The 13908-nt window shown below is 44.8% G+C and overlaps 1 protein-coding gene across 1 annotated transcript in view; it reads right to left on the reverse strand.

Annotated features, from left to right (window-relative positions):
- Nucleotides 1-13908, reverse strand: part of NAE1 (NEDD8 activating enzyme E1 subunit 1) — a 152077-nt gene that overhangs the window by 17031 nt on the left and 121138 nt on the right. The window contains exon 18 of the mRNA XM_078668391.1: nucleotides 11743-11857. Coding sequence (XP_078524517.1) covers nucleotides 11743-11857 — 115 coding nt within the window. The remainder of the gene's footprint in view (nucleotides 1-11742; nucleotides 11858-13908) is intronic.

A 13908-nucleotide genomic window follows, 5' to 3' on the forward strand; every position in this document is an offset into this window, starting at 1 on the left:
CAATTTGGTGGGTCTGTGTAAGGCCTCAGGTCAAAAAATGTTGCAGGAGTGAATGGGCAAAATTACCATCCTGGTAATGCTCTTTCTGGAGGATAAATCATCTAACTTTATATTCTTCATCTTGTGAAAGTTAAGGAGACACCAGAGTGGATCGAGAATCTTTAAAACAATACTCCTGCACGCTGGTAGTTGGTATCATGCGGCTCTGTGCAGACGTCCTTCTGCTACATGAGTCCAGAGCACAGCTGCATATAAGTGTCACCTATGCACACTGATGTCACTTGCATTTTTAGGCTGTCCACGTGCTCAGAAGCTTAGCCTATCAGTAGATTGGTATGCCCAGTGTGCAGATCTCTAGATTGGGATCTATTTAGATTGAAAGAGATCCCAGTTCACAGACCATTAAGGCATCAGGGTCAGTGAGAAACCAGCAGTTAGCGTATACACCAGAAAGTGTTACCAAAGTAAATAACTTGTTTTACTGATGAATATTTGTAACCGCATATTCCTCACCTTATGAATAGATACCATAGCAGTACCTGCCAAAGTGGTGGGTCTATGAACTGGCTCAGACCAAAATGTCCTGCAGTACCAAGCAGGCAAAATGCTCCTCTTGACGGACCAGCCTGTTGAGGCAGTAGTGTTTCATGAACGTATGTACAGACACCCACGCAGCTGCCTGACAAATGTCCAGGATAAAGTCCAAACAATTAAGTTGTTTTTTCTCCTTAGAGGAGTGAGGTGGCGCAAACAATGCAGAAAGGTGATAGTCTACCCAAATGGAGTGACCGCTTTCGGTAGAAGGAACATTTTACTTACTCTGTAATCATCTGTTTGTGGAATATAGTGCTGTAGATTCATAGACTGTGCATACTCTTCAGTCTAGTGTTAGGGTCGGAAGTGTGCAAATTGTTTTTCTTAGAAGAAATCTTTTTGAGTCATGATCTATTGTGGCTCCACCTACTGCTGGTAATGCGCATGTGGATCAACTCCATTGTTAGATAGTTTTTTCTGCACAAAGGTTGAGGATGTAGATGAAGCATGAAGAAATAGAACGTTGAACATGCAAAGGAAAGATTAAGGATAGAAATTGGAGAGAAAAAGTCTGCAATACCTCCAGGCATCAGGAAGGAGGGTCAGTGCATGTGAATCTACAATACTACATGACAAAACAGATGCGTACAGGGTAACATTTTCTGTTCATGGCATGCATAGCTGCAGATACACATGCTGTGCATAGACTGTAAAGCTGTCCTCCCCAAAGCGGGACCCAACCTGAGGATGTTGCAGAAGATTGGAAAAGTGGGCAAAGGACAGTCTGACCAACAAAAGTTTGCTGGTGAGCTAAAACATCCACACAGTTTTGTTCTGTAAATGAGTGGGGGTTAGACCAGGTAGCTGCCTTACAGATGTAAACTATAGGAATACTACCCAGGAAAGCATAGAAGCTCTTTTTTGCAGTTAGAGTGGGTTTAGCATAACAGGTCTGTATGCGTCTGACCAGCCAGCATGCTATACCTGCTTTCGAGAGAGCTCACCCTCTGCGTGGTTTGGAGAAAGAAAGACAAAAGGTTGTTGTGTCTTAGGGAAGGGATTTATCCTGTCAATGAAATACATAAGCACTCTTGACTTTCAAGGTGTGAAGAGCTTGTTCTGCTGATCATGCATGTGGGAAGAACACTGGGAGTTCTATGGCCTGATTGAGGTGAAGGCTAGACTCCATCTTAGGTAAGAATTGTGGGTATGTCCTGAGGACAACTCTATTGTGGTGTACTTGGAAAAAAGGTTCTCCCAGTGTAAGTGCCTGTATCTCATTAACATGCCTTGGAGAAATGATGGCTACCAGAAATGCAACCTTCCAGGAAAGAAAGTCTAAGTGTAGTGGTTCAAAAGGAGGACCTATTAGTCTAGTGAGAACAAAGTTGAGGTTCCACACAGGAGCAGGAGGCACCCGTGATAGAATAATCCATTTGAGCCCTTCCATGAAGGCTTTGGTAACAGGCACCCTGAAATGTGAATTGTGTTCTCTGCATTGGAGATAAGCAGTGACAGCAGCCAAGAGGGGTCTGAGCGAAGTGTAAGCCAAGCCTAACATCTGCAAGGAAGCAGGTAACAATGTCTTGGACTGGTGCTTTGGGAGGATCAATGTGTTTTGAGAGAGAGTAATGCACAAACTATTTCTACTAAGGTGCACAGCAGGCTCTGGTTGTGGGTATGCGTGTTTCTTTAAGAATGGTCATGGAATCTGCAGGCAGACCGAGGTACCCAAATTCTTAGACTTCAGGAGCCAAATCGCAAGATTGAGCTGTGTGGGATGCCTATGAGTGCTTGATTTGGAGAGAGAAGATCCGGCTGGTTGGGTAGCTTCTCGTAAGGCACTACAGAGAGGTGGAGAAGAATAGTGAACCAGGGCTGTCTGGCCCAGGTCGGGCTACTAAAATCAGAGTGAGGGATGTTTGCTGAAGCTTCTGATCCAAGAATGGAAGAAGTGGGAGAGGCGGAAAAGAGTTGGCAATATACCTGACCAGTATATCCATAGCACGTTGCCCATGACTGAGAATGTGGTAGCCTGGAAGTGAAGCTTGGGCATTATGGGTGGTAGCGAACAGGTGTAAGCGAGGGAACCCACTCAACGGTAAAAATACGGGAGTAAGACTTGGGGGTGAAGTTCCCACTTGTGAACTTGTTGATGCATGCTGCTGAGCAGGACTGCAAAGTCATTGTCCAGCCGGAGTATGTACTATATGAGGAGATGGACTTCGTCATGTATCGCCCACCAACAAATGCTCTGAGCTAGAGAAGACAACTGCAGGGAGTGTGTGCCACCCTGGTTGTCTAAGTAAAACATGACAATTGTGTTGTCCATCCTAACTAGAACTGCCCTGTGCGGAATAAGAGGAAGGAACACTTTGAGGGCTAGCTGGATTGCTAACAACTCCAGGTGGTTGATGTGAGATCCTGTCGGTCTGGTGTTCACACACTTTGTACGGTCAGTTCTTGTAAGTGAGTGCCCCAACTGGCGAGTGAGGCGTCCATGGTGAGGGTACTGGCATAGAAAGGGCCATCTCTGGAATACATTGCTGGCGTTCCATCACTGCAGAGAGCGATGAGTGCAGCCCTAGATCAAAACTAGATCCTCCCATTGACCCTTCGCTTGTGATCATTGTTCTGCTAGGCTCTCCTGCAAAGGACGCATGTGTAATCTGGCATGTGGGACTACGGCTGTGCAAGAGGCCATTGTCCCCAAGAGGCATATGACATTCCTGACCATTACCTGGAGATCTGGCTGAAAAAGAGGTAGCAGTTTTTGGAATGTCTGAACCCTTGCTGGCTGGGTTATGCCTTCCCTACTCAAGAGTCGAGTATGGCCCCAAGGAAGGTCTGTACTCGCAGGAGTTGCAGGTGGGATTTGGTTGCATTGATGGTAAAGCCTTGGTTGGCAAACAGATGTATGATGGCTTGGGTGTGCACTAGGCATTGCTGCTGCACAGCACTCTTGATCAGCAAATGGCCCAGGTAAGAAAAGACGTGGACACAGCTCTTTCTGAGATGAGAGGCAAGGCACTTTGAAAACACCCTGGGAGCTGTGGCTATTCCAAAAGGTCAGCACTTTGTGGTAAGTGGTTAGCATTTTCATTCCAAAGTGTAGGAACATTTGATGCCGAAGGTGGATGGGTATGTGCAGGCAGACGTCCTTCAGATTGAGGGCAGTCATAAAGCTGTCTTGCTGTAGTAGAGAAATGACATCCTGGGGCTGTATTATGAATACAGTGCACTCTCCCCGTTTGCGGTATGGCGCACCTCTCAAAAGGTGCGCCGGGCGCAAAAAGGGACAGTGCGCTGTATTACAAAGAATATGCTGTCCCCATGGCAGCAGCGAACTTGCGCTGTCCGGGTGGCAGCACATTCAAGTGAAAGACGGAGCAGCTGTAAAAGCTGCTCCATGTTTCACAGCAGGCGGCAAACTGTCTGCACTTTCAAGAGAGGAGAGAGATTTCCTTGCAGGCGGGTGCAGTGGGTGACTGCACCCGCCTGCAGGGGGATGTCTGCAGGGGGACCCCTTTCTCCCCTTCAGGGGGCTGGCTTTAGGAGGAGCACTGAAAGTGTGCCACTTTTTTGTTGCACACTTTCAGTGCGCCTCCTGAAGGCATGTTTGCCTCTGCGCTCGCGTCCATAGTACGGCATGGGAGCTGAAGCAAAGTGTTTTGCTCATTTGCATGGGGCTATGCAACCATACAAATGAGGGAATGCGGTATTATGATCGCGCTGGCACAAAATGTGCACCAGCGCTATCAGTATAACAGAAGGGGACCCCCCCTCTGTAATACCAATGTGCCCAGAGGACACAACGCAGGCGCACACACCAGTTACGCCCCAAGGCGCAATGTATAATACGGCCTCTGGGGTGCCACAGTATGTACATGTTGAGGTGGCACAGTGTTGGTGGGGCACAAGTTCCATGGCCCCTTTGCTGGGTAGTGCGTGCATCTCCTCTTGGAGCAGACACTGATGTTCTGGCAACGGTCTGTCACCAATGTTTGATGGTGTTTGTGTGAGCTCTAGACAGTGCCCGTCACCTTCCCCTCCCCGACAGGCGTTGGATGGTTGGGTGCGGGGGGAAGCGGGTAAGGGTTAGGTAGTCAATGCTAGACAGATGCAGCCTCTTCGAGGGCTGCACTTTTTCCCTTGCACTGGCCAGTGCTGCCCTTGTAACCTCCCCTGTAGTAGAGAGGGTGTTTGTTGATGCTGCTGTCTGGGGAAGGATGTGGATGTTTAGGGGGTGATGGTTCCCCCATCCCATGATATTGTAGGCAGCAAAAGGAGCAGAGGACAGGAGGTGTTTTTTAGGGCACCCACGGCCTTAGCTGTCTTGGTGTCCTCAATTTTCTCCAACGTCTCATCAACTTGCATTCTGAAGAGTTGTTCGCCATCAAAAGGTAAGTTGATGAACTGTTGTTGCCCCTCTGGTTTCAAACCATACACGTGCAGCCAGGCCTGCCAGAGAAGGTGGACACTAGTATTGGCTATTCGAGCAGTGGTGTCTGCTGCATCCAATGCACATCTGATGTTGGTGTTGCAAATGATTTTCCCTTCCACCATCAGCTCCGGCGTTTCTGGGAGGTGCTGGATCAGGTCTTCCATCTCATCCTTCGGGGACCCAGTCCTACTGAGTTAGTAAACCCACAAAATTAGTGATCCGCCAATGTATGGCAGACTAGACTGTGACAAATTTGCCAGCCACATCAATCATTTCGCTCACTCGGTCCATCTCCTATGCCCTGTGAATTAGCACGCTTCTGTGCTGTATGTAAGACCAGTGAGTTGGGTGGTAGTTGGTCCCTGATGTAGGGTGGGCCAGAGGGCATGCTTTATAGTTCTTGTTCATTCTCTGTGTGATAACTCGTGCCTTCACTGATTCCTTGAAAATGTAATTAACAGGCCTAAGCATGCCCTAAAAGGTCAATCTGCACAGGCCGATATTTCATCAACCTATAAGTGGAGGAGAGGGTGTCCATAAGAAAGTACTCCTCCTTAGGCTGCTTGTGCATCTCCATCTTGTGAAAGGTGCCTGCATGGTAAAGAACCTCATAGTATGAGGTGGTGTCATCTGGGGGTGAAGGATTAGCCCGATTGAGGTTCAACTCAGCTGGGGCGCCACATTGTAGTCATCCGAGGGGTCACCATGGGGATGTGTGTCATATGGCAGGTCATAAGAGTCCCCTCACCCCCAAGAAAGAGAACACTGAGGTGAATGTGGCATAGGATCCGGTGGGTCTAGTGGTGAGTGGTACGGGAGGCATAGGAGGAGGAGTAAGTGGAAGAAGCAATGGAGAGGTGCCCTTATCATGGCATCAGTGCTTCTTGGGCGTCGACTTAAGGTCTCTTCAAAAGTCAATTTCCTCTTGGGAGGATCAGGGACCATCTGCACGATCGCTATCAACCCCTGCAGATGAGCTACCATCCGTAACAGAAGGGTGATTAAAAGCAATCCAGCAACTGTACACCTGTCCGTCCCGACTCCTGACACTCCCTCTGACCCATCTCTGACTGGTCTCTTAATTAACTGCCGATCGGCAGTAAAGCACGCCGCCGATATTGCTGCTCTCATCCTGAACAAAAATCTCGACTTAGCAATTCTAACAGAATTATGGTTGAACAACTCCTCATCCCCATGCCTAGACCTCTTAGTCCCTCCCAACTATAACATTGCAAGGCTGGACAGGCAACATAGCAAGAAAGGAGGTGGCATCGCCTGCATCTATCGCTCTAACCTTCTGGTCACGGAACTTCTGGCAGATACCACCGAATCCTGCCAATGCCTCGCCCTCTCCATTTGCAGTAACTCCACCCAACTGTGCAACCTGCACATCTTTTACCACCCCCCAGGCATAAATGACTTCTTCACTGACCACCTCATGGAAATTCTCACAGCAGAGAGTTCCCCCAATGCTAGAGACATTTTCCTTGGCAATTTCAACCTGCACTGAAACGATCCCAAGGATCCTCATGTCAACGCCATTAAAGACCTCCTGGCCGATCAAGCCCTGACCCAATCTTGCTCACTCCCAACTCACTCGAAAGGGGCCACCCTTGACTGTATCATCTCAAAGGAATCAACAGTCAATCTTATCTCCATGGACCCCTGTGACTGGTCTGACCACCATGCCATTGCCTTTCTACTACCCGGCACCCACAAGACAAGGGCACCGCAGCCGGTGATTCCTAAACGCTGGGGCAGAGACACCAAGAACATGGACCACAAACAACTGGAGGCTCAGTGCAAATCTGACCTCCCACCCTCCTCGCATATCACAACGGTCAATGACCATAACAACCACTGCTCTGTGACTATATCGAACATTCTGGATGACCTAGCCCCTCTAAAACTAAAAAGAACCCAAGTCAAAGATAGAACCCCCTGGTTCGCTGGATCCCTCAACAATGAGAGGAGATCCCTCCGGCAATCGGAAAGTATCGGGAGACAGCACCCCTCTGCCGCTCACCTAAAACTTATCCGCCAGGCCAGAAATTAGGAACATCCTCAAATCAAAATAAGAATTCTTCAGATCAGAACTGGGGAACACCCAGAACAGACCCCACAAACTCTTCAAACTGGTCAAACACCAATTCAGCAAACTGGCCAAAACATCAAAATAAAACCCCAAGTCTCTAATATCATCCGAGGAATTCTCCTTGTTTTTTGCAGACAAAATCAAAGCCTTAGGTAATGAACTCAGTTCAGCCTTATATTCTCTACCCCCCCCAATGCCCCCCCGCCCCGCCTCTACCTTCCGCGCCGCCCCAACAGGCTTCACCTAAGAATCAAGCACACTGGACCGCCTTCACACTCTACGATGAAGACTCCGTCTCCAAAATCCGATCTACCTTAAACCTGAACAACCCGCTTCCCTCCAACTGCCTAGCTGCCGCTGCCCAATCCATTATTCCTAGCTGGACTACAATAATCAACGCCTCTCTCCGGCAGGGATCGATTCCTGACTCTCTGAAAGCCGGCCAAGTCCTCCCCATATTGAAAAAGCGGTCGCTGGATCCAGCCTCCCCGGACAACTTCAGACCTATTTCCAACATCCCTCTCTTAGCTAAAGTGTTGGAGAAGTGTGTGCTACACATCAACAACGTCCCCCTACTCGATGACTTCCAATCCGGATTCAGACCGGGTCACAGCACTGAAACCACCATGCTCCACATCGTTGATGATGCCCTACAAGCACTTGACCAAGGCAAAACTTGTCTCCTAATCCTCCCAGATCTATCCTAGGCCTTCGACACGGTCAACCATGGAAAGTTACTTGAGCGCCTCAAACTCAGGATGATATTAGATGGCTCTATCCTAGAATGGTTTAGATCTTTCCTCCAAAACCATTTCTCAGAGATTCCTAACTAACGGCAACCTGTCCGCTCCCTCTCCGGTCACGGTTGGAGCCCCTCAAGGATCAACGTTGTCCCCCACCCTCAACAACATTTACTTAGAACCGCTTTCCGAAGTCCTGCGCACTGCAAATATCTCCTACCATATGTACGCTGACAACACTCAGATCTATATCAAAATGTCATTCCTCGAGGAGATTCTCTCCCTGAATGAGACCCTGAAGCTGACCGTCCAATGGCTCACCTCCAATCAACTCAAACTCAACGCAAAGAAAACAGAATTTCTTCTAATTTCCCCTCCTAAAACCAATTGAGTGGATTGAAGTATCCTTGTTTCTCGATATTATCCAGTCTAAGGTTGCTCCTTTCGAGTGTGTTGGCAGTGTGCAGGCTTGGGTAAGGTTTAGCTCAGTTAAAAAGTCTTTAAGTGCGTTGACCTGTTTGTCATTGTTGTCGTCCCAGTGCAAATTAAAATCGCCTAGGAATAGGTTATTAGAGTGAGTGTTCGAGTTAGCCGTGATGATCTCCATTAACTGGTCTATGAAAGTAACATTATTTCCTGGTGGGCGGTAAAGCGCATGCAGGTTGCACCTTTGATTGTCTCCCGATCTTATATTGAGACCTAAGTATTCACAGGATTCGAGTGGGTCAGATTGTATTTGGCTGACCTCTACATTCGATCGATGAATGCAGGCTATATCACCTCCTGTCTTTTCTAGTCTATCTAATCTCACAATGTTATAATGAGGGGGCACCAGAAGATCCATGAGTGGAGAAGAGGATTCCGAAAGCCATGTTTCTGTTAGGGTTGTCAGGTCAATTTCCTGGCTAACGATGAGGGCAGCGATGTCTGATGCATGTTTTACTGCGGACCGACAGTTGAGCAGTAGGCATATCAGTGGTTTCCCTGAGCTACTAGGGTTAAGCTCTTGCGAGTTGGTGGTTAGCTGGACTTGTTGTAAGTTGTTACGGTTGGGTTTCCTTTTATTATGTCTGGATGTTCTATTAGCATCGATCATGACTGTCCTAATTTCCTCCCCTATACTGTGGTCTGTAGGCTCATATGCCCGGAGTAAGGATAAGGTTTCATCTTCAGATAAGTAATTAAGATTCCTGTCTGGTCGATTATGCCCATTTGATAATGGCATAGCCGTCTCACTGCTCTTTCTTTGAGAATTATGCACTAATTTTTGGATGTGCTCGACTTTGGAGTGAGTGCTTACAGTGATTTCAAGTATCTTTTTCATTGCTTGCAGTGCGCTTAGAATGTCTTGTGACATATTGCCTATTTGTGTTTGTAGCTCTTCAATTTCTCTGCCTGGGGTGACATATTAGGAGTACTTATGACATGACAATGACACAAGCCAATAAAAAATATGGGTGGAGAGTGGGCAGGGCTTCTATTTCCAACTCCACTACAACAAGCAGAGCAGCATATGCGCGCTAACTCTAGGCTCGACCTAAAAAACTGGGAACCTCTCATGGAAGTCTTGGATCTTTAAAAGTGGTCAGGAGAACGCTTTCCGGTACCTAAAGAAAGTTAGAACTTTCTCAGATTTATACATTCGAAGGCCTGTGACTCAATGCTGAGGTTAACAAGGAAGACACCGCCTCAGTGGGCAAGATTTTCTGGTTCATTGGAGCCTTTCACTGCAAAGCTAAAGGCATCAGCTGGAGCTCCTGCTGTAGGTATACCACCCTGCAGAGCTACAAGGGTCAAGCCAAGGCTCTCACTCAAAGTGTGTATAAAACTAGCAAAATATTGTGTTGCGCTGACGGGATCAATACTTCCAATAATAATTTACTATCTCATATCTGCCTTCTAAACTTTCAACTGTTTTTAAATTACACAATCCAGTCAAATTTACGTTCCACCTATTATAGAACTGGGTTCATTTATGACCCTACCTCCAGTTCTAGCTTATTTAGGGGCATACGGTTGACAAAGGGTTTAGACAAATGTTATTGTTATTAGAAAAATATTTTGTATGGTTGCTATTTTGGAAGCAGAAGTTCTGAATCAATGTGTTTGCCGCCCCTGTTGCTGCCTCCTGTTATTCGCAGACCAGCCTTGTGAAAAGACAGCAATGACTTGGCAAACAGTCATAGGCCATCTGGCCCCAGACACCCAATGATGCAAATGTTAGAGTAAGACCTCCTTTTAGAGATTTTTTAAACATTTAGCCACAGACTGCTTACTCATAATGGAAATGATGCAGGTGTCCAACACTCACTTGTCGCAGGATCGGCGACACTAGCCTAAGTCAGAGTCCAGAGATGTGTGCCCATGCTAGTGCCAACAATGGTGGTCATTGTCCAAGAGAGTAGAACTTCAACTATTATACCTTCCTGAATAAGTTCCAGCGCACTAACAACAATCAATTCATCAAATACTACAAGTATCACTGGCAAGTTTAGGTCACTAGATGCATGGTAATTTTCGCAGCACCAGTAGCATGAGTCTAGGAAGATACCTCACTGCTTATGGTTCTAGTTCCACAAGAATCCCTGTAAGAATCCTGGTACACAAAGGTTTATTGGGCAACCTAGAGTGAGCACCAGTGTTAGGCATTTAACACACTTGATGCTATCACCTAGTGTCATAGGGTTAGGATGTACCGCAGGGAATTCTTCTTTAGAACTGGAACTACTCAAGGAAAGGAGCTGTCCAAGGGCCAATTCTCTGATGACCATGACAAACTATATGGAAAATACATCGCCCAAATGGAGAAGGAAGAATGGGTCTCAGAGACTTATTATGTCATTCTGCTTATCTAAGAGATAACCCAATTCTATTCATTTAAGAGATTCTCCTGCTCTTGCCACTTTGTAGCTCAAACAAATAAAATGTATTAAAATTGCCACACGATGGGTGCAACTATGTGTCAGACACTGCAGAAGACGATTGGTCACCTATTCGCTATTACTTGAGCTATTCAGGTATTTAAAGAGGAGATCATTTTCTCCATCTTGGGTGCGCTACTGTAAGTTGAAAGACTCTGGATAGGGCAGCTTTTGTCCGCATCAGCAAAGAAAACTGTCTGAACTTGAATTAACTTTAATTAGTATGAAATTAAGTATTACATCATTATCCTGGGAAAAAAAATATTTTAGTAGTCACACAAATTCTTGTTTTCGTCTCATTTACTGTTTTACAGGCTGCAGTTATTTCAGGAGGTTGCCCAGACAACAAAGGACCCCAAACAGGTTGCACCTACTTTATGGTCTAAAATCATGAACCCTAAGTAACCTTCTCATGTGACATGTACATAACATTTACTTTGCTGTCCTTCAGGGTTTTAAGGAAAAAGTTGCTTCTATTGCCCTGTACAAGGAACACAGCATAAACCAAAAAAATGAAGAACATTTTAAAAAGATAGCTCAGAGAAGCTGAATAACAGAGATATGCCTTTCTTAACAAGAAGTGTGTACTTGTAGGTTTATTTTCTACAGTTATGTATTTTTTATATAATCTATTTTACTGCGGAAGGTAGAAAGGAATGTTTTAATAAAATGGTGTTCCTGTATTTACATGCGCAATACAGAGATTAACTGCAGGTGCATATCAAATTAAATACAAAATTTGCTGAATAATAAGATGTACTTTAATGCATTGTGATTCCTTTTGTATCGATGTTTTTAAAATGTCAATCTAGCTAGATAATGCCACAAAATGTGGGGACTTTATAACACAGTGGCTGATGCAATAGAGGAAGTGCACCTAAAGTCTCTGGGGTGCCCACTGTAAGCAATAAAAAAGAGACGTATATAAAAACAAATAGTACAGGTAAATGTATTATCTTTGAATCTGCTCAATTTTTGTTTTAAACCATTAAAATATTTGGAACTCACAATTCATGAATATAATCATCCTTCACTGTTACAGAAAGGCAATATTCCTGTAGGAAACCACTGAGGCATGTTTTGAGCTTTCCAATGTCGTCTTCCACTTGGTAGTTACAAACACCTAAAGAAGAAAAAACAAGCATAAACCACATGCAGCAAATGTCCTATTAACAATTACGAGGCAAAACCAGTTTTTTTGCTTTAGTTCCAGCCTTCTGTTTGCTAATTTTAATAAAATTGAATATAGAGTCTAGTCGAAGGTATTCCACCCTATTTCCTCCTTCGTGTTAGCTTAATTGTTGGCAGTGTTGTAAGCCATAATAAAAGTAGTGATTTCTTATTCCAGCATCAGTGATACCATCTGGTAGATGTTCCAATAAGACACACCCACTTTTGGAAAACTAACCACAAAATAAAATAAATTCTACCTACCATTAAATTCGGGTGCTAGATGGAAGACCATGGCAATAGATATGTTGAGGTCCTTGGTTAAAATCATAAAGTCCTCAGAGTTTGCAAAAATGTTCATCTCCAGTCTTAAGTTATAAATGGAAAACATTGTTTGACACATGTCCACAGTTTAATAGTGCCTAATTGCAACACAAACACATATGGCAGTGAAAATACACGTGGCCAAATAACACATCCTATTTAGAGCTAGTGAATTAATAAACACAGATTCACATATTTTTTACTATAGTGGAAAAGGTCAAATTCAAGTTTAGTACCACAGTACTGCAAAACTGACATGTGAACAACACCTTTTACGCCCCACAGATACATATAATAATTTAGAGACTGAAAAGCCATGAGAAGGAGTTGAGACTGTGTTGTTGCCGGCTTATTAGTAGAATTGTGATATATGATTATGTCAATGGTATTGTGGTGTAGTAGGCTCATGGAGGCTTGCTTTTCTGTAGATGGAGATACAGTTTGTTCTACAATTGTTTGTATGAGCTGGCGGAGTTTTGTTTGAGAAGAGCATGATCTGTGCTTCCTCTGAAGCCTAGCTAAGACAATCATGTACAACTTGTGATATTCTTATAATGTTTACATCCAATCAGTGTGATTTAAAGCAAGGGGCTAGAAAGAGGTCGCTTACTGGTTATTCATTGTAGTTGGGTGGGGGGAGTTAGAGAGTCTGCGAAGGTACCCAGTACAGCTGTGGGATAGCTTAATTCTAATTGTACTTGGAAAATTTCGAGTAAGTTATTATATCATACCAGAAGGAGTTGATTGATGTAAAATTGTACAGAGTGTGTTGGATGTCACGTGTGTCTTGATGACAACGCTAAGACCTAGTTTGCCAGGGGTCCAAAATGCCTTCCAGAATCTGGACTGAGCAAGAGAGCGTTCAATTTTGGCCATAAAAATATACTACCATATATTAACAGAGTTGGTCATAGGTATTTGGAGGAGGAACTGAGATTGGATTCAGATCAAATAGAGTCACAATTTAATTTGTTTTTTCAGTAGTTGAAGTTTTCTTGGGCAATAAAATTGTATATACTTTGGAAGCTATATGTTCAGATTTAATAAGAATATTATTAAGGATGTGTTGTGTAGGATGGTGTAGCTTATCTAGTTTGCTTATTGCCACTTTAGATTTTTAAAATCTGCAGAACTCTGAGTTGGATAGCTGAGGTCTGCTTAGGCGGTCGGCAAAGGTGACAGTTTTATCGCTTCAGCCCAGATGTCTCAGATATTAATTAGTATGATTTTTATTTTGCCCATTCTGACCAGCAGATTGTATTACTGTTTATTTTTACAGCACAATTGTGGCAATGAGAAGCAAGATATGATCTATTCATTTTGTGTTTCATCTTTCTGTCTAGAGTTGTAAGTGTCTGTAGTACAAGTTACTCGCAGCTGGTGCAATCTATTTATACCATTTAAACAACATTGAAATATACTGAATATAGCGGAGTCAGACTTGTATACACACAAATATGTTGGGTAAGCTGAAGAAAATCATTAACGTACAGGTTACTTACCTTCGGTAACGATGTATCTGGTAGAGACGATTCTAGCCGCAGATTCCTTAACGTAGAATTATCCCCAGGCGTGAGACTGGATCCGGAAAACTTTTTGTCACAGCATCCCTGCGTGTCGGGGGGACTGCACCACGTGACTCCGCCCTGCCGACGTCCGCGTTGTCAGCGAGGATACATA

The sequence above is a fragment of the Lissotriton helveticus genome, chromosome 12 (genome assembly GCF_964261635.1).
Source record: "Lissotriton helveticus chromosome 12, aLisHel1.1, whole genome shotgun sequence".
NCBI lineage: Eukaryota > Metazoa > Chordata > Amphibia > Caudata > Salamandridae > Lissotriton > Lissotriton helveticus.